The sequence below is a fragment of the Hypomesus transpacificus genome, chromosome 9, assembly GCF_021917145.1.
Source record: "Hypomesus transpacificus isolate Combined female chromosome 9, fHypTra1, whole genome shotgun sequence".
Lineage (NCBI taxonomy): Eukaryota > Metazoa > Chordata > Actinopteri > Osmeriformes > Osmeridae > Hypomesus > Hypomesus transpacificus.
Genome location: NC_061068.1, coordinates 4,358,764 through 4,377,249, shown reverse-complemented (window position 1 = coordinate 4,377,249; position 18,486 = coordinate 4,358,764). Strand labels below are relative to the sequence as shown.

Below are 18,486 nucleotides of genomic sequence, written 5' to 3'. Positions count from 1 at the left end.
TGGAATTATTGTTTTTGTCTTAATATGATTGTATCCACTAGTCACGGAAGGCTAGTATGTGTCTGCAATCCATATTGTATGTAATTCCTTTATGTTTTCAAAAAACCAGAGCACCAACTGACTCATTATACATTTGTATTGACATTCAGGGTCTGAAAAAATGGCATAAAAACACAAGCTCTTTGAAATCATGTAACTGTTAACAGAAATTATAGTGACATATCAAATTTCTCTTTATCTTCTGTTCTCTCAGTCACAAATCTTTAAAAAACTGTTCTATCAGTTATGATTTTTATTCAATTCTGAGATCCACCACAGCAGACACAAGTCTCATCCACCAATCCGGGTGCTGTGTTACAGCAACCTCAACAGTTTCCAGAATCCACTGACAAATCAGGTTTGACCAGCTGGGCTCTCACACAGGAAAGACAGGAAGTAAGAAACCAATTGAGAACAGTCATTTTGCTTTCCAAAAAAGATTATGCGTCATAGTGTTTGTGTGTTTACAGTGTAAGTGTGTGTACGGAAGAGTGTTCTGGGATACAAAAGAGGATTTATTTATTTTTAACTGTTAAAAAGAATTGTGCCTATGAGGTACGGAAGCTTCCGGGAATAATCAGTTCCATAATAAGTTCTGGTTGGGACCTTAGTGAGAGATTGAAACAGAGTTAGACACACTGCCACTGATGGCGTAGAAATAAGACACTGCTTTCCTTTGAACAAGATTATGACATCTATTGTTGATGCACAGAGAAACATTCCTGTAGTGTGAAATGTTCACGGTAGATTAACACAATGGGTGACACCCAACCCTTTCTGATAGTTTGGCAACTTTAACTTTTTGTGTTCTGATACAAAAAGCAGAAATAGTAAACTCAGATTTTATGACGTATTCTTTGTCCAGTTGTAAATGTTTGGGTTCCTGCCAACAGAGATTGGTGGTTCAAACCTTACTTTTCCCAAACATTCATTGGCTCTGTTTCTCCTCTGTTTAAGATACGTTTCATATTGATATACTGTTTAAAAACCTTAAATGAATTTACCCCCTGGCTTGATAGACTGTATACTAAAACTCCTGTCTAATTGGTCATCTGGAACCAGTAATGACACATTGAGTCCAGATGTTAACTGTCCAGTTTTTGAATGTATTCCTTAAAGTATCCATTCAGGAAATATGATTAATACCATCAAACTAGACTGTAAACAATGTGCTAAGACTGGTCTGCTTCCAGTGTTCAGACATCTGGCATGCTGTCTTTCTCTCTCTGTGTCTCTCTGCTTTTCTGTCTCTCTTTCTCTCTACTTGCATACTGTTAGTCCTGATCTGATCAATGATTGCCAGGACCTTCGACACATTTGTATGTAATGACAGTTCCTGCAGTTAATATAATTATGAAATCGTAAAAAAGAGCAGCTGTGTACTACAATGACATTTAGTCATTTAGCAGGCACTCTTATCCATAGTGACTTCCAGTAAATACCCCCCGAGGCAAGTAGGGTGAAGTGCCTTACCCAAGGACACAACGTCATTTGGCAGGGTCGGGAATCAAACCATCGACCTTCTGATTACTAGCCCGATTCCCTAACCGCTCAGCCAACTGACAGCACCTGCTAGCAAGGCCTTTATACATCACACTGATCAAGGATCTACTGTAGTACGCGACTGCTTGCGTTGTCTTGCCATGAGGAGAAAGTATGTCAGAGAGGGTGATCAGACCATGTGATGCGTCCAGGTTTAGCTGGAGGGGAGGGCAGGTACAGAAACATAGCAGAGAGACGTTTTATAAGTGTTGGAAACACATGACTGACTCCAACCGTACAGATCCTGCCTCAGCTTGCACACGGTAGCAGGACAGTCCAGCTTGCCTTATAAAGCGGTGCATTATACGTGCATACTGTGCAGTGTCCCATGGCAGTTTCTAGAAGACCTGACGTTTCACATGAACCATACTGGCATTCCTGGTGGGCTATGCCAGTGAGTAGTGGGGCATTGTCATCTGGAGACAGATGTTTCACAGTACCCTCTCTGAATAGCCAGACACATGTCCCCAGCTTATTGCATACTAGTAGCAATGGATAGAGCTTCAGTTGGACTTTCTGTCCCTTAGAAATATTGCACAGTAGTGGTCATGTAAGCACTGTTTGTATCTTTAACACGATTCCTTGAATCATTCCCCCTCGCACACATTGTTTCAGTACAAAGTGTCTATTCATATGCTTTAGTTCAGGAAGGAACAGTGTTTCCAATGGGACTTGAAGACGCAAGCTGGGAAAACAAGACAGTCACTTTAGAGTGTCTGTCTGCATTAGTCATCAGCACTAGTTGTATTTATAGGAACCAAAGGGCCAGTCATGTATTGTCAATTCAATGAATGTCCACATAAGCCAGTGATACATCATTTTTATCATCAGTTTGCGTTTCTGTAGATCATCCATAATAAATAATAAAGCTTAATGCTTTCGAGTCTTCAGAAATCCCATGAAAGCTCGGAGATCAGCAGAGATTATAAGTACAGGCTAATATTTAAGTGCTATGTCAAAACATTTGTCACTGTAAGGCAGGGTAGGGCCAGTTTTGTTCCTGAATAGCTACTCTTTTGTGGGTGACTAACATGATTCAGCTTGTCAACCAATTACTTATCAGAACTAAATGCACGAGCACAGGGTTGAAGGGAACATATTTCAAGCAAGAGAGCAAGGAAGCTATCAAACAAAACAATTCCATAAAAATGAATTTTAACGCAGAGAGAACCATTTAGCGTTCTCCACTGCAACTTTCTAATGCATATAGACACAAAAGTGTCTGTTCTCCAAATTTCGTATAACCTAGACTACACTACTGATGAGAATAACCTATCCTTGGCTCTTAGGATACATCCTGTGTTCAAAGTAACCCTCCCTCTGTCCTGACAGGAGTCTGGCATCAGCCCTGGAGTGGCAGCCTTGATCAGATAGCTCAAGCTGCCCCCACCCAGGTCCTAGTGTGGATTCACTTGCCAACTATAGGTCAGGCTGTATCTCAGGAGACTGGAGCCTGTTGAGTAAACAGTCTACCGGAACAGAGCTCACACTCTGTGTGGTGACAGGACAAAAAAGGTGAACTGGTTCGACTGTGAATGGAAACAAGAGAACAAAGGAAGAGTGTAACCTATGTAACTTCTTTGATTGGAATCACAGATACGGTGCTGTATATTCAAACTGGGTGTCATGGTGGTAGAGGTGGTTTGACGAGACTCCCAACTCAACATCTATATCTCTACCAGGTCTGGACTGGGACTGAAAAATGTGTGTGTATTATTATTATGTATATATATATGTTTTGCATTATGCCTCGGCTGTTTGACCGGCCGTTCGGGGAATCTCTCGACTCTTTCGTTGGCCAGTACGACCCTGATCTCTACTGTGTATGTTTGTAGTACGATCTATCTTCTGACCTAAGAAGATACAGCTAACAGAGCTTCTGCTGTCATCTCCTGCCGACCTGGGTTCAAACCCCGGCCTCTTTCACACATCAGGGGGATTGTGCCTCTTCATTTGGAGGTGAATCTCAAGTCTGAAACTACAGCATAAAGTTATATTACAAGAGATGTGGGCTAATAAGGGAAAACTGTATATATTATATAACTTTATAGTCTTATATTTATGTAGACTGAACACCGATACTCCTAACTCCTTCATGGCATTAAAATACAGATACTGTGGATAAATGTGAGTTACTGTTGGGATTAGTTATTAATATAAAAACTTGTCTGTCCGCTTCATGCCTAGTAGTTCTTGACTTGGGTCGTGTGCAGAGCTGCAGGGACTGTCTTTCAACTATGACACAATAACTTGATGAGAGCCATCAAGCCAAGATGAAGTCAAGGAGCCTCCTCTTCTCCCATCTCTGAACTATATTAGGAGAATCGACAGACCTACAGGAAAGTTGACAGTTGACAATTTGAATCAGTTCCTTCTGTAGAGGTGCACCAGCATCGGCTTCCCATCCAATAACCAGATCTGCAACACTGCACAGCCCGAAGCATGTTCAAGCTTACTAGACTGCCCTGAAGGGCTTCAGATTGCTCTACAAAGTTGAAAGGTTGAACTGGGACTACATGTCCTCCTCTAATCATGTGACTGACTGTGTGTGTGTGTGTGACAGTCAGCAGTATGTGTCACGTCGTACTAAGGTAAGAAAACACCAGGTGACAGACCTAAGGGATCATATCTCTCAGACGGGGACAGAAGGACAGCGTGAAGATGGTGTTTGTGTGTGCGTGCGTGTGTGGTGAGTGTTATACAATGATATCAGAACAGCACAGACCAGTGGGCTAGTGGTCTATAAAAACAGGTTGTAAACCACACATGATCTCCTTGCCTTAGCTCAGGTCACTTTGAGGCCAGGACTGGGCCATATACAGTACACTCCCCAAGTACAGCCTTCCTAAAAGGCTCTGTTGTCCTTGGAAAACACTCCTACAGATGGGGCCAAAAATTTATTTTTTTCTCTGCCCAAATCATTTGAATGACTTTAGTTGGGTGTTACCACCCACATTTGTTCATTTGGATGCTGAAAACCAAAGGGTACAAACAAAGAATCCCTTTAATAACCAAACAAATAAAACTATAGTTCAATGAAGCCAGGGCAGGGGCCAAATGGTATTTGAGATTCATTAAAATACTTGAGCTGGGCTCAACGACCCAAGGCTGGTTTATTAGCTTCCAGCCTGTGCTGGTTGTGCTTGTGTGTCTAGGCTTTGAAATAATGTTGATGTAATGGTTAATAATCTATGCATTACAGACAAAAGATAGATTAGAATTGTAACGTAGAACTGAGAAAATGTAGTGATCCAAATCCAGCCCTTTTTGTGTACTGTACTCCCGACAGGCTCAGGGAAAAGCTTACCGAAAGTATTTGAAGGGAAATTATAACACTGTTTGATCTGTGTCTGTTGGTTCAGGGAGCAAACAGATCACCTGACCACAAGCATGCTGGCCCAAACCTCTGACCTTGTCCAAACTCCACGCCTGGGAGGCTTCCTCTGCATATTTACCTGAGGCTTACAGGAACAATAGGCACCTAGACTGTGTCACAGCTGAGTGTTGCCTACTGAGGTGTTGAAAGGAATTACAAGTAACTATTCAAATTCTTACTGTGTACCTGAACATGAACTGTACTTCCTGGTCGGCTGCCCATGTACCTGGGTTTAAAACAACCTGTTCTGACTGTGTACTTGAGGCTTAGACTAACAATGTGTATCTGCTGTCTCTGCCTACGTGATCTAAGTCAAGATGTTGACTTGCACTTTTCCCACTGCACGCACATTTGGGTTGAGGACAGTTGTGCCTCTCTCTCACACACATTTCTTGTGTGAACTCTTGCGTGTTCCTTTAGCTTGAGTTTGATTGACAGTGGGGGGGGGGATTCCACTCTTTTCCTCTTCTTCACATGCGTTCATAAAACAGAAGCCAAGGAAAAAGGAACACCTCTCAAAATTGGTTGGAACGAGATTGCAAAAAAAAAAAATTGGGATCGAAAGAAGCAGCACCTCCAAAAATAACTGTTACTGAGCTGTAGCTAGAAAAACTCTCAGAGGGCCTCATTTGCTTACACAACAACTTTATTGGGGACAAAGCTTTATTATACCTGAACAAATCCTACCTAGTGTACCTTTAAGACTATATTATAGCAACCTCTTCAATGCCACAGCGCAGACTACATAATGACTGGTGACCCCTGCTGTTCTAAAGAAGAACTGCTGACGAGAGTTTTAAAGGAGGGAGTGGGTCCAGGGATCAGATATTTTAGGAATCCCACTGAAGCAAAACTCCTCTGTCGTTCTCTCGCACAATCTGGAGAATCTTCTCAAACAAAGGTTAGACCCCCCTCCCTTTAGACCCCTGCAGACCCTATCTAGACAGCAGTCAGTCTGTCACCCAACCCCGGCGTTACCATAGAGACTTCCCTACCATTCAGACTCCAGTATAATTGGCTACTGTGAAGTCTATTCTAGGTAGTGACAATTCCAATATTTATGTAGAGTACAATTTATAAACACATCAGTCACCACTAGACTGTATGTCTAACATATAGGGGTCAGAAACCTGTGTCACGGAAAGGTCTAGACTAATATTAAATAAAGCAGTCTACTACACTAGGCAAGTATGGATTCAAAGCATTCTACACCATATACTGGAAATGAATTAGATTAAATCAGAAACACTTAATCATAAAATAAAGTATCCATTGCTGTTTAGACACCATACCTTAATATGCTAAAAACTGAACTCTATCAGGGCTCGCAACTAACTTTTTTCCTCATACACCTCAAAAGTAGATTTAATTGATGAGGACTCTACTCTACTGCTTTTTTTTACTCCGTTTAAGGCTTCTCTGTTCTCCTCTCCCCTCATTTTCTCTCCTTACTGTGTGTGAAAAAAAAGTTTTGAAAAAGTTTTTAGAAACATTTTCTAAAAATACATTTCTAAAGGTTTGAAAAGGTTTTTTTTTGTTCGAAGACATTATTTTGATGAAATTCTTTGAAAAAGTTTTTTGAAAAGAAAGTTTCTAAAGGTTTGAAAAAGTTTGGGAAAAAAGTTTCTAAAACATTTATCAACAAAAAGGTTAGAAAAATCGTCCCAAAGTCTGTTGAACTGTCCCAGACAACTTGTTCATCGACGACAAGACACCGTTAATTTTGAGCCCTGCCTACATACCACCCAGGTATACAAGGTTCAGAGAAGGATCGTCCCTTCAGCAAAGTAGACACACAGGAGAGAGCAAAGAGTAATAACATTTTTATTTGAGTTTTTAAAACCAAAGCCTCATGTTTATACAGTGATGATGGCTGACGGTCGAGGCAACAGTATCTGTCGTGGCGTTCTGAGAGAGGAAGAGGAGGAGGAGAACTGCACTCAGACAGACAGAGAGGAACCCATGCTTTGAAGAACTCTTATAAATATCCATTATGGCATCAGAAAAGATAAACAAATATAAATACAGAGATCGTTTCTAGTTTCTCTTTCTTTTTTTTTTCAAACAGGAAAGGAGTGCAGACATCCAGAGTAAGAGGCGTGGCCTTCTCGCTCTCAGAACGCATAGGTTGCAATGATTTGTGGCATTTCCTGACCATTGATTGGTTGAAGAGAATGCCAGGTTGGGAAATAAATGTGGTGTGTATGCATGTGAATGTTTGTAGTAAATTTCTTGGATCAGATGCAAATGTTCCTGGTTGGTTATCCTGCCTACAGCACGTTCGGACAGAAAGGATTGTGGGTATTGTAGTCACGGGGGCGAGAGGGGAGGGGGGTCTCAGAGACCGGCGTCGTTATAGGTGGGGGAGGCCACTTTCAGGATGCTCTGAGCATTATCCTCCACCAGGGGGCGCCACTTGACCTCTCCAGTCAGCAGCAGGTCATCCCCATCCAGAGCGTCGATGAACTGCATCTGCAGGTACACACACACAAATATATATATATATACCCCAAGGTCATAATCATTGAACACGCACACACAAACCATGGTCATCATCATCCCACACACCAGCACACCTAACACATGCAAGCATCCCAGTCAGTCATCACATACACATGTGTAATATCAAAAACAGACAGAGAGGCCAAGATAAGTGGAGTGAGAAAGAGAGAGGCCAAGATTAGTGGAGGCCACAGCTGGGTCAGCCTGCAGGTGTTTCTGAAGGGGGGAGGGCTTTTAATCACCCTCGCTCTCTGTGGGAGAGGATAATGTGAGAGGAGAGGAAGGACTACTCTGTACTGTGTGTGTCTGAGCGTGTGTGTGTGTGTGCCCTCTTACCTGTTTGCGTACGTACTCCACCATCAACTCCAGCTGCCTGGGTTCATCACACTGGCGGTTAAAAATGTTCCTCCACAGGGCCGCTGCAAGCACCCTGTCATCAGACAGCACTCCCTACACACACACACACACACACACACACACACACACACACACACATTTGTGACCTGGATTTCATATGAATTATTGAATTGACTGTGTGGACTGCTTGGGGACCTACACACACACACTCATACCTCATCATATCCAAATATAGCAGCATAAAAGGTCTCTGTCATGGCTCTCATACTCTCCTTCCTGTGGATGGCATCAATCTGGAGAGAGAGAGGTAGACAGAGAGGGTGAGAGAGAGAGAAGTAGAAAGAGAGGGTGAGATTCAGGTGGTAATTATACCACACTCCGCAGGATCAACAGTCCCCAGACGCCTGCTCTGCTTCACTTCCTGCGGTGCGTCCACATTTTCCACGCGCACGCGCAGGGGAAGTCTGACCAAGCTGAGCAGTGAGCACCCAGGGAACATAGCATCAGGACAGCGGCCTGCATGCAACGTGGTAGATCACCTCAAGGACATTATAACCTCAAAGAGCAGCACGGAACAGCTACAGAGGCCGGCCGGCCTGTAGCTTGCCTCTACTCTGGGTGACACCACAAGTTCTGCCTGGAGAGAGATGGGGAGGAGGCACCTGTGCAGAGACCTGCATACATTCAGCCACATAGGTTGGGAGAAAGGGATGGAGGAAGAGGGAGGATGGAGGGAGAAATGAAAAGGAGGTGGACTGAGGGAGAGGGGGTGGAGGAGGTGAGTGGAGAAAGAAAAGGGGGGAGGATGGGGGGGGTGAAGAGGTTTGGCTGGCACCTATGGTATTTTCACCGTGGAGCGAATGACAAGTGTTTTGACTTCTCTGCCGCTCAACTAGCAGGTAACATGAGAGCTGAAACCCCTGGCTGAGCCTGTGTGTATGTGTTACTGAGTGAGTGTTGTTTCAATGAGTGAATGTTATTGTGTGTGTGTGTGTTTAGGCAGTAACATACATGGAGAATGATGTGATTATTAATGCTTGCCCCCTCCAACACAAACTCACACACACGCACAAACAGCTCAGTTAAAGTATAACTACTGCAAGTAGCCTTTGAAGCTCTTCTCTGTTCTGAACTGGAGAACATGCTTCCATAACTGGGCAAAGTCTGAATTCTCTGAAAGATACTATACAGTACATAACAGGCATCCACTCTGCCCCAACTTGTAATTGTGTAACATGTATTGTTACACAATACTTGTGCAGAGGTCTGTTATTCCATGTTAATGGAATGTGTGTGAATATAAAGCCATCTCTTTTTCTCTACCTTCCTCCTGTTCCGACTCAGTTACCTGCTTCTCTCTTCTGTGCTTCAGTGTGTGTGTGTATGACAGAGAGTTAGAGAGGTCAGACAGAAAAAGGGAGAGAGAGAAAGAAGCTACAGTACAGATGCTGAACCCTGCCAGCCAGCTCCCTCAGCAATCACTATAAATCTTCAGGGCTCAGCTCTCTTCAAACTTCCTACAGACACAAGAAGAGAGATACAAAGAGAGAGTGTGATGGTAGGAGAATGTATGCACCATGTAAAAAGCATATTGGGTGTTACAACCTGGCCCAAAGGGCATCGTTTTTAGTTCAACACATACACACACACACACACACTTAATTGATCTTATATTTGAAGTAGGTGAAGAGTGAAGAGGAAGCTGTGTTGACCTGATCGGAGAATGTGTGTAAGTGTTGACTGGTCCAAGCTGTATCAAGTCAGTAAGTCTGCAGATTAGAGGAGCTTCGCAGCTCAGGAGGAGGTAACTATGGTGCCAGTCCAGTCTGTGATGGGATCAGGGTTGGCCAGGCAGAGTACTGGATGACTGGTGCGAGAGCCCGTAATGTGCTGGCTGAGGTCCAAGTGTGTACATGTTGACATGACCTGACAGGCCAAGCTGGTCTGCACTGGTTCTAATGCTTACATAACTGCTTGGGACCAGAGCTTTAACACACACGTCCACCAAACCCTGGACAGACAGAGCACCATGTCATCATCTTCATGGTCATCATCAGTATGGTATTACTACCTAGAATTGCCTGTCTGCCAAGCTTGGCCAGCTGAGTATGCTGTCAGCATGAAGGTGAAGCAGCAACCGGAAAGTTGGCTGCGATCGGTAGCCGACATCTGTCCTTCTAGACTTTCAAGAAACGCGCACACAGTCAAGGTTGTTGCCTTGCTATCTAGATGAAACTGTGTGATGGTACTAGGGATGTCAACGGTTCAATGTGAATCTGTTAACCACCAGGAATATTTGTGAACGCTTACGCCTGTACCTCTATTGGCTAATTTGCAAACAGTCCACTAACGATATCGCTAGTCAGACGTAAAAAAATAAAATAAAAACGGCGATACTTGAAGCTAGAACATTTCGTCCAGAAATGCAACAGTCCAAATGTAGTGTGATGGTTTAGTAGCAGTACGAGCACTATGCGGTACCACATTAAGAACAAGCTAGCTCTGACAACCAACTGCTGGACAGCTCTCACAAACGAAAGCGCTTTTTCAAAATTAACCGCTTACTTACCGGTTAATGAGCGTCAGTCTATCGAAGGCTAAAGGAACTGGAACTGACATCCCTAGATGGTACTTTTCTGTCAAACTGGTAAGAGGTTGGGTATGGTGTCAAGGTCTTGGATGACATAAGCAGGTCAACTCGGAGGAATGAGAGGGCTCTGTTTGTGAGATCACCCTTGAGGAGGGTGGAGTGTGTGTGCGTGCGTGTATGAGGGGGGTCACTGCAGGTGTTTTCACAGCTGTGTGGAAGGCCTTTGTCATGAAGGCAGGGGGTGATTGGCTGGAACAAGGAGGAGGTCCACCAATCCCAGCCTCCATCGCAGCTCTGTCCACAGCAGCTGTGCACACTGCTCAGTACTGGAGTGGTTACATATGTGAAACAGACCCGATTTAGGGTGTGTGTGTGTGTGTGTACATTCAGCAAGTGAATGAGTGTGTGAGACATATTGCATGCATGTATGGATGGATGTGTAGTGTGTACTGTCTGTATACATGTGTGTGTGTGCATGTATGTGCGTATATGTTCGTGTGTGTATGCATGTGTGTCTAATGTATGTTTGTGTACTTTATGTATAGTGTGTGTGTACTGTCTATGTGTGTGCATACGCATGTGTGTGCGCACGTGTTTATAAGTGTGTGTATGCATGTGTCTAATGTATGTATGTATCATACATACATATAGATGGCTGAGCGGAGTCGGGCTATTGATCAGAAGGTTGTTGGTTCGATTCCCGGCCGTGCAAAATGACGTTGTGTCCTTGGGCAAGGCACTTCACCCTACTTACCTCGGGGAGAATGTCCCTGTACTAACTAAGTCGCTCTGGATAAGAGCGTCTGCTAAATGACTAAATGTACGTATGTGTGTGTACTCTATGTAGTGTGTGTGTGTGTCTCACCCCCATGATCTTGCTCCTCTGTTCTACATCTTCCCACATAGAGTGCACGATGTAGCGACACATGTACTTCCCTTCGCGACCCTCCTGACGCATCCGCACCAAGCACATCCTGCAGGAAAGACCACACCGCTCAGCACACACTTGGGATGGTCATGATTAATCAGTCATCGATTAATTGCCGTTAAGAATTTAACCGGTTAAAAATGTATTGGCAGTAAAAAATGTATCTAGAAATGGCAGTAATTGCACCCCAGTGTTTCTGCTATATTCATAATTACTGCCGCTGCTTCAGAATTGTATGAAATGTCATGAAGTTGCAACTTTACGACTGCGGTTAGAGCTCAGGAATATGCACAAAATATTTCGTGTGTGTGTGTGAACTGAGACAGTACTCACCACACATGCAGCTGTGCCACAAGGAACCAGGAGTTGAGCGTGTCAGGGAGGGAGCATTCTGGAACACAGAAAGTAGGAGAGGTTTCAGCCAATACATGAACACACACACACACACACAAAAACCTGCTCTAAATCCCAACTACATTACCACCACCTACTCTAGCCAGGTTCTAGAGCCCAGCCTAGCTAGTCAGAAGCAGCCAGTAAAATGTCATATAAATCAGCTGGTAACGTGTGGTATAAATCAGTCAGGTGGTGAGAATGTCCCAGTGGGCCTATCAGAAGAACCAGTCAGAGCGGCCCAGCGCTGGAGGCAGGAGGGGGGGCCTGGCTCGGCGTGGGTCTGGACCAGAACACTAATACTGCAAAGCAACACAAGCTCACAAACACAGACAAAACCCACCCCTAAAACTCTGCACTGGACTGTTCTGGTTGTTATCCAGCTATGAGCCGAGTTCTGTGTAGTCCAGATCAAGCCTGTTGTCAACATCCCTAGCCCGCTGTGGAGGCTTGCACAGTGCGACTGGGACGGACAAGTAAAGTAAAAAAGTAAAAAAAAAATAAAAAAAAAAAAAAAAAAAAAAAAAGGTTTCTTAGTATCAGTGCAAAAATCTTTTTTTGTCTTCCTTTAATGCAGCTACAGTCTGACATCCAACGAATCCGCGCATTGGTGAATGGATCCGCGTGTTATACGGCTCGTGCCGTGAATGTTGCCCGCCGGCGCCAATCTTGTCCTCGCGATTGTCAACTTTAACTCTCCTTAATTTTCGTATCAGTGATCAGTTAGCCGACATTGGGGTTTAAAGTGGAGTTCAGTGAGAAAATGTTACTTAATACACCGAAACCTGTGCTACACCAGGTTAAGCACCCCATCTCTCCACCACGATTAAACACGTATCAACCTAATGCTAAAAATGGGTATACGAGGCGAAAAGAGTGGGGAGATTCGTCCCGACCTGGCCAGAAGTTTCCCTGGCTTTGACATGATACTGATGGAGAGAGATGATGTACTGCTCAACTGGGATTTCTCTGGTATTGCAGACAGGTAAGTCAACTGTCATAATTTAGCTTAAACAAATGTAGCTCTAGTTATATAGCCTATCAAACTTGATCTCAGAGAATCAGTCGCTTTAAACCCAAATTTCATTTTAAGATGTATAGGGCCTACACCACTGAAAACGTTACCTTTACTTCTTAGCTTTCGTAGCTTATGTTAGCTTTCCAATGAACTAATATAATTTTCCTAAATATCTAGCCAAGTTATGTCCTAACATATTGTCAGAACGGAAATAAATTAGGCTAATTAGAACGTTCGTTTCGCCTCAGATAACACTGACAGGTCGTTAGCTGGCTAACGAAACCACCTCTGACCTCAATATTCTGTGAGAGAACACGTCACATGTAGTAAATATTTACCCGCTAATTTACCTGGTTACATTGTAGTGGATTGTAATATGTAACCAGTAGGCTACTCAACATGTTGAACGAAACATTTTACGTAGCTACAACATCGATAGACGGTAGGCCTACATGGAAACATACGGCAACACTGTTGCAGAAGCATGATGTTACATTTCTCAACAATTTGAATTTGGTTGTCTTTCTAAAAGTTTCCTCCGCCCTCTTTTTTTTCTCACTATTGTGGAGTAGAGCAGAGCATAGCCGAGCCTAATACTCTAGGTAATTGCGCTAGTTACCTTTCGTTACCTTTTGCCAAAATTATGCCTAAGCCGTGCAACTGAACCAAAGGCAATCAATTATAACTTGTTTTTAAACACGGAATTTACTGTGGCAGAAAGGTGCATACAAGAAACATATGCGGATCTTAATTTGAAAAGTAGGCTTCAATGTATTAGGCCTAATTAAATAAAAATCCTAATACTACAGAGCTAAACAATAACAACTAGAGAAACACTATAGGTTCCCTCCTACCGGAAGAACCCTAAAGCACACCCAATTAAAGTAGAGCAGAGCCGAGCAAGCTGTTGTGCCGTTTGTGACTGTGGCTTGCTAGTGAGCTACAGTTATCTTCACTCATAGCCGCCCAGCCGACCCGTCGAGCCGAGCGGAGCTGAGCTTGAGCCGAGCCGCGCCGCTCGTGACTTTGACCGTGACTGTTCCTAGTTAGTCAGCTACTGGTTACCTTCAATTTTAACAGCTTGGCTCAGCATTGCACTATGGAGGAGTTTTTGCCGTTGCAATTAAAGTTTTGTTTAATAAAGTATCAAACCAACATAGAGCGCTACCCAGTGTATTGGAATGTGTTAACTAGCTCTGCACTTGATCATACAATCACTAGATCAGGCGTTAGGATCCGCCTACCAACTTTGATGGGCGAGTTTGACAGATCAAATAAACTGATGACGCACTGCCACACGCGGTGACATGAAAATGCAATTGACTGAGGGCACTGTTTAGCGTATTGCGTTTGAATATTGTCCACTGCACAGTAACACAGGACGATGAAATTATTAATTAAATAGTGAAATAGTATCTTATGTATTTTACATATAATGAATTGGTACTTTAATGAATTCATGACACATTTAATACAAAGTTTATGTATTTAATTTCAATTAATTAATTGATGACCCATTTAAGTAATTATTTAATGGTGTATTTATTTAATTAATTTTGGCACTTTTAGTCCTCCATAGTGCAATGCCGAGCCAAGCTGCTTTGTAACCATGACTAGCAGGTCAGCTCACCCTCACCCTTCACCTTTCGGCAAAGCCGTGCCAAGCAGCCGAGCCGAGCCGAGCTGAGCCGCTTTGTGACAGTGACTGGGGCTAGCTAGTGAGCTACTGTTGCACTGTTATCTCCACTTTTAGCCGTTGTACCGAGACGAGCCAAACCACCAAAGGCAAGCATACCCAATTAAAGTAGAATTGAGAATAGAGTCGAGCCTATTACTGTAGGTAATCACACAAGCCTAAACCATAGTGATTGTGGCTAGCTATTTATCTACCATTATCTTTTGTATACATTTGACCTAAACCGTGCAACAGAACCAAATGCAATCAGAAACAGAATTTGTTTTTATTGCCATGAAATTTTACACAAACACGGAATTTACTGCGGCAGGAAGGTGCATACAATAAACATATACAGATCTTATTTTATTTATACATTCTACTGTTTAAATTAAGCCTAATACTAAAGAGCTAAATAATATGCAAGATATAAAATAGATATAAATCTAAAATCAAGTACACCTAATTAAAGTAGAATGGCGTAGAGCCAAGCCTGTGTGTGCCTAAGCCATAGTGATGTTTGTGACTGTGGCTAGCTAGCTAGCTACCATTATCTTCGCTTTTAATAATGCTCTGCTCTTCTCTACTGACTTATTTCTTCCCCGTGGATTATTACTGCAGTTCCCTGCCTCCCACTTTACCCTGACCTAACCCACGGTTTGAGGGAGAAGCCCCCGGATTTCAGGATCTCTCCAGCCCCCTTGGTTATCTTAAGTTGACATTATATTACATTTTAGTATCAATCAAGGGGCTGATTATTTGATTTCTATTTTAGTGACACTTGGTCTATACTTGTGCATTCCATCTAATTGGGTGTGCTCAAGCTTTCGGCGAGCACAAACCATTGTATGCTCTCATATATAGTTATAATTATATATTATTATTTTCCCACCCCTAAGGAACTCTCAATATTTGGACTACATAGACAATGTTGGTGTCAAAAGGATTGTTTTGGTCCCGATTGAGTTGCTTGTATTCGCGTTTACGTTCCGTTTGTTTTGGACAAGTACATTCAGGTGTTGGACAAGTAAAAAATGTCTAACTTGCCCGAAGGACAAGTGTCCCAAAAAAGTTAATGTCAACCCCTGTATACCATTGGTAGTTCTGGCACCTATACAACTGGAATCCACATGAATTGTGGAGGTGGAAGGTGAAGTTCACGGCTTGAACACTGAGACCAAATGGTTTGAATCCTTACATATCCCCATACTCACTTTCAAAGAACTCATCGTAGTTGATCCTTTCTACACAGCACGTGTACATACGCAGGGCTGCAATCTTTATTTTCTGTATAAAACGAAGAGACATCGATGACTCTTCACATTAGGACAAAAACGCATCCTGTGCATAGCTGGCCAATACAACAGTCATCAGTGCTAACATGTTGGGAAGGGTAAAACTGTGTAGCGATAAGCAGAGGATGGCTATAGATAAGGAAAGGACTGTGGAGAGCACTATCAGACACCAAGGAGACACCGTAGGGGACACTGTAGGGGACAGGCACCACTCACCCATTTGTTGTATTTGAGGGGTCCTGTGAAACCCATGGCCTCGATGAGTTTGGTGAAGGCCCCCACCTCCTCTTCCGTGGCCTGGGGAGTCTCTTTCACATTCAAGAGCTGGAAGGAGGGGTGAGGGGGTTGGGGCATGTGGGGGAAGAGATAAAACAACACTGATATCCATCTCACTGACTCCATCAACAACAATCCAAGGGCACATTGCTCTAGGAATACATTACATTTACATTTAGTAATTTAGCAGACGCTCTTATCCAGAGCGACTTAGTTAGTACAGGGACATTCCCCCCGAGGCAAGTAGGGTGAAGTGCATTGCCCAGGGACACAAGGTCATTTTGCACGGCCGGGAATCGAACCGGCAACCTTCTGATTAATAGCCCGATTCCCTAAACGCCCAGCCATCTGACTCCCTACAACTTCCGACTCAATACATAGGGTGTACACACACACCTTTTTACAGCAAACATCTGCAGCAATGTGGAACGCTGCTGCAAACAAGTGCAGCTGTCCTATATCATAATAGGCTCATCTATATTTAGATACATGTTTTTAACCCAGTGCAGACCAGGTGTTCATGCCACCCTGACATGTCCTGAGGTACCCTACTTTTTCACCAGTGTAAATATCCCAGCAGCTGCCAAACTGGTCTGCCTCAGGATTAGTGTTGTGTGGGTCGGCTCAGTCAATGGCTACTGGCTAGTGATGGATCACTTTAACCCACCAGGTCTACATGTGTCTAGAGGTGGGATTTAGCCTAACCCTATGGTGGCCTCTAAAAAAGGCTTTCTAATCTCTCTTGCTGATTGGAAATTAGACTTGGAACGCAGCCACTCAGGACAAACCACGCTGAAGTCCTTTATCCATCAAACCTGTCCATGAAATAGACTTGCAGAACCATGAACAATATATATATACAGTACCAGTCAGAAGTTTGGACACGTGTCTATACTGTGTATATATATATATATATTTATTTATTTTTACAAACATACAACATGCAACTGTGTACTTCTGTGTGTGTGTGTACATGTCTTACCGGTGAAGTGCTGTGCAGTGTCCGACATTGTGTCTGGGAGGGAAAGGGGGCGCTGGCCAACTGGCAAGCTACTAAAGTTCTGGCAAGACAAGCCTCCTGCTCTAATGCCTGAAGAAACGAGGAAAGGAAGACAGAAAAGGGGGGGGGGGGGGGGGGAGAGAAGAGTGAGAAATAGACTTGAAGCTAGGAGTTCAAATTCTACATTTCCGATGATCCTTCTCACATCCTGTGATCTTTACTTCCAAATGAACAGGAGGAAAGTTTCTCTTCTGGGTCCTTTCCTCATGTGCATATTAAAGTAGGAAGCCAGGGAGTCAGAAGATATTCCCAGAGAAACCACCACCTACTTGACACATACTGTGCATGACTATTCTCCATGGAACTACAACATGATTACACATACACACTGGGTACTGGATACTCCACACCAACAGCTGTACTGTTGAGTTGCCCCAGGATTGTGGCATTTGCCATAAGTGTTTCCTATAAACCTGTCTAACAATGCATAGGTTTTAAAAGTGTTTGATGAGAGTAACTGTGATGAGAGTATAACTGTAATAATGAGAGGACATGGCCATATTTTACACTGGGTAAAGGATGGATGGCGATATCAAGAGCTAACCTAGTCATTAACTTTGAGTTGCCTTTTTAACCACCGGTCATAATACCTAGGTATGAATTCGTCCAATGCGATTTAGCAAGGTCGACTGTCTATTAGACAATCAGTAGGGAATTAAATAAAATGAAAATTCTAACGTGTCAAGCAAGGAACAAAATGACCTCTTTGATAATAGGGGTGCGTTAGGTTTTAAGATTGAAACTACGTTGGTAACAACAGAAAACGAGAATATTGATTTATCTGTACAGTATCTGACAGATAATCCAGTGAAGAGTTCAAACTTCATTTATGTTGGGGACAGCATTAAATAAAGGATGGAAATCTACCACAGCAAACGCCAAATTTGCAACCTAACATTGGACATCAACTACAGTGGAGGAAAACATTTGAATATAGGGCCTTGCAGTCAAGTACAGATACTATCGAAGGGACAGTAAATTTGGCCGATTAGAGGATCGTAAACGATTGTTTAATTTAGCAAAAGGGGCAGAGACATGACATCTACTAGTAATGTTACGTGGCTAAAGCTATTAGCTACCTTGCCATATTAGCTAGTAGGCTGTGGGCAAGCCTGGAAAAATTACCTTTCCGAAGGAAGACCTGGACGCTGACACATTTATAATGTTCCTCAAGGCAGACTGCAACGGTCGCCGATACATGACTCCGCCAGAAGTTACAATAATCAAATATTGCAACCGCGAAGCGGGAATCAGTTAATTGTTTTCTTCACGTTTTGTAACACTTGATATTGTCCCTCCTACTCCCCAGCAATGTCATAGGAATCTGTCCCACAGTCAATGTCGCCCGTACTGAACATGCTACTCTCTAAACTTTCCGCCTTTCGCTAAACTGTTATAAAATACGTACTGTCTGTGTGAGAGTGTATGTGTGAGC

At 43.2% G+C, this 18,486-nt stretch overlaps 1 protein-coding gene across 1 annotated transcript; it reads right to left on the bottom strand.

Moving 5' to 3' along the window:
• Positions 1 to 6,765: 6,765 nt before the first annotated feature.
• On the bottom strand, positions 6,766 to 18,393 carry LOC124471498 (ubiquinol-cytochrome-c reductase complex assembly factor 1). Its single transcript, XM_047026005.1, has 9 exons — positions 18,177 to 18,393; positions 16,974 to 17,081; positions 15,932 to 16,039; positions 15,635 to 15,707; positions 11,668 to 11,725; positions 11,272 to 11,380; positions 8,032 to 8,109; positions 7,796 to 7,909; positions 6,766 to 7,429 (listed from the first exon to the last, which is right to left on the bottom strand). The coding sequence occupies exons 1-9, from the start codon at positions 18,249 to 18,251 to the stop codon at positions 7,295 to 7,297; spliced, it is 858 nt and encodes a 285-aa protein (XP_046881961.1). The 5' UTR covers positions 18,252 to 18,393; the 3' UTR covers positions 6,766 to 7,294.
• Between the last annotated feature and the right edge of the window lie 93 nt (positions 18,394 to 18,486).

What these genes read in the sequence shown, in the direction of transcription:
- LOC124471498 (XM_047026005.1), bottom strand. Translation starts at nt 18,251, where the DNA reads ATGTATCGGCGACCGTTGCAGTCTGCCTTGAGGAACATTATAAATGTG. An exon ending in GTGGCACAGCTGCATGTGTG is followed by an intron (nt 11,381 to 11,667) that starts GTGAGTACTGTC and finishes TCTTTCCTGCAG; the next exon opens with GATGTGCTTGGTGCGGATGC. An exon ending in TGGAGTACGTACGCAAACAG is followed by an intron (nt 7,430 to 7,795) that starts GTAAGAGGGCAC and finishes GTGTACCTGCAG; the next exon opens with ATGCAGTTCATCGACGCTCT.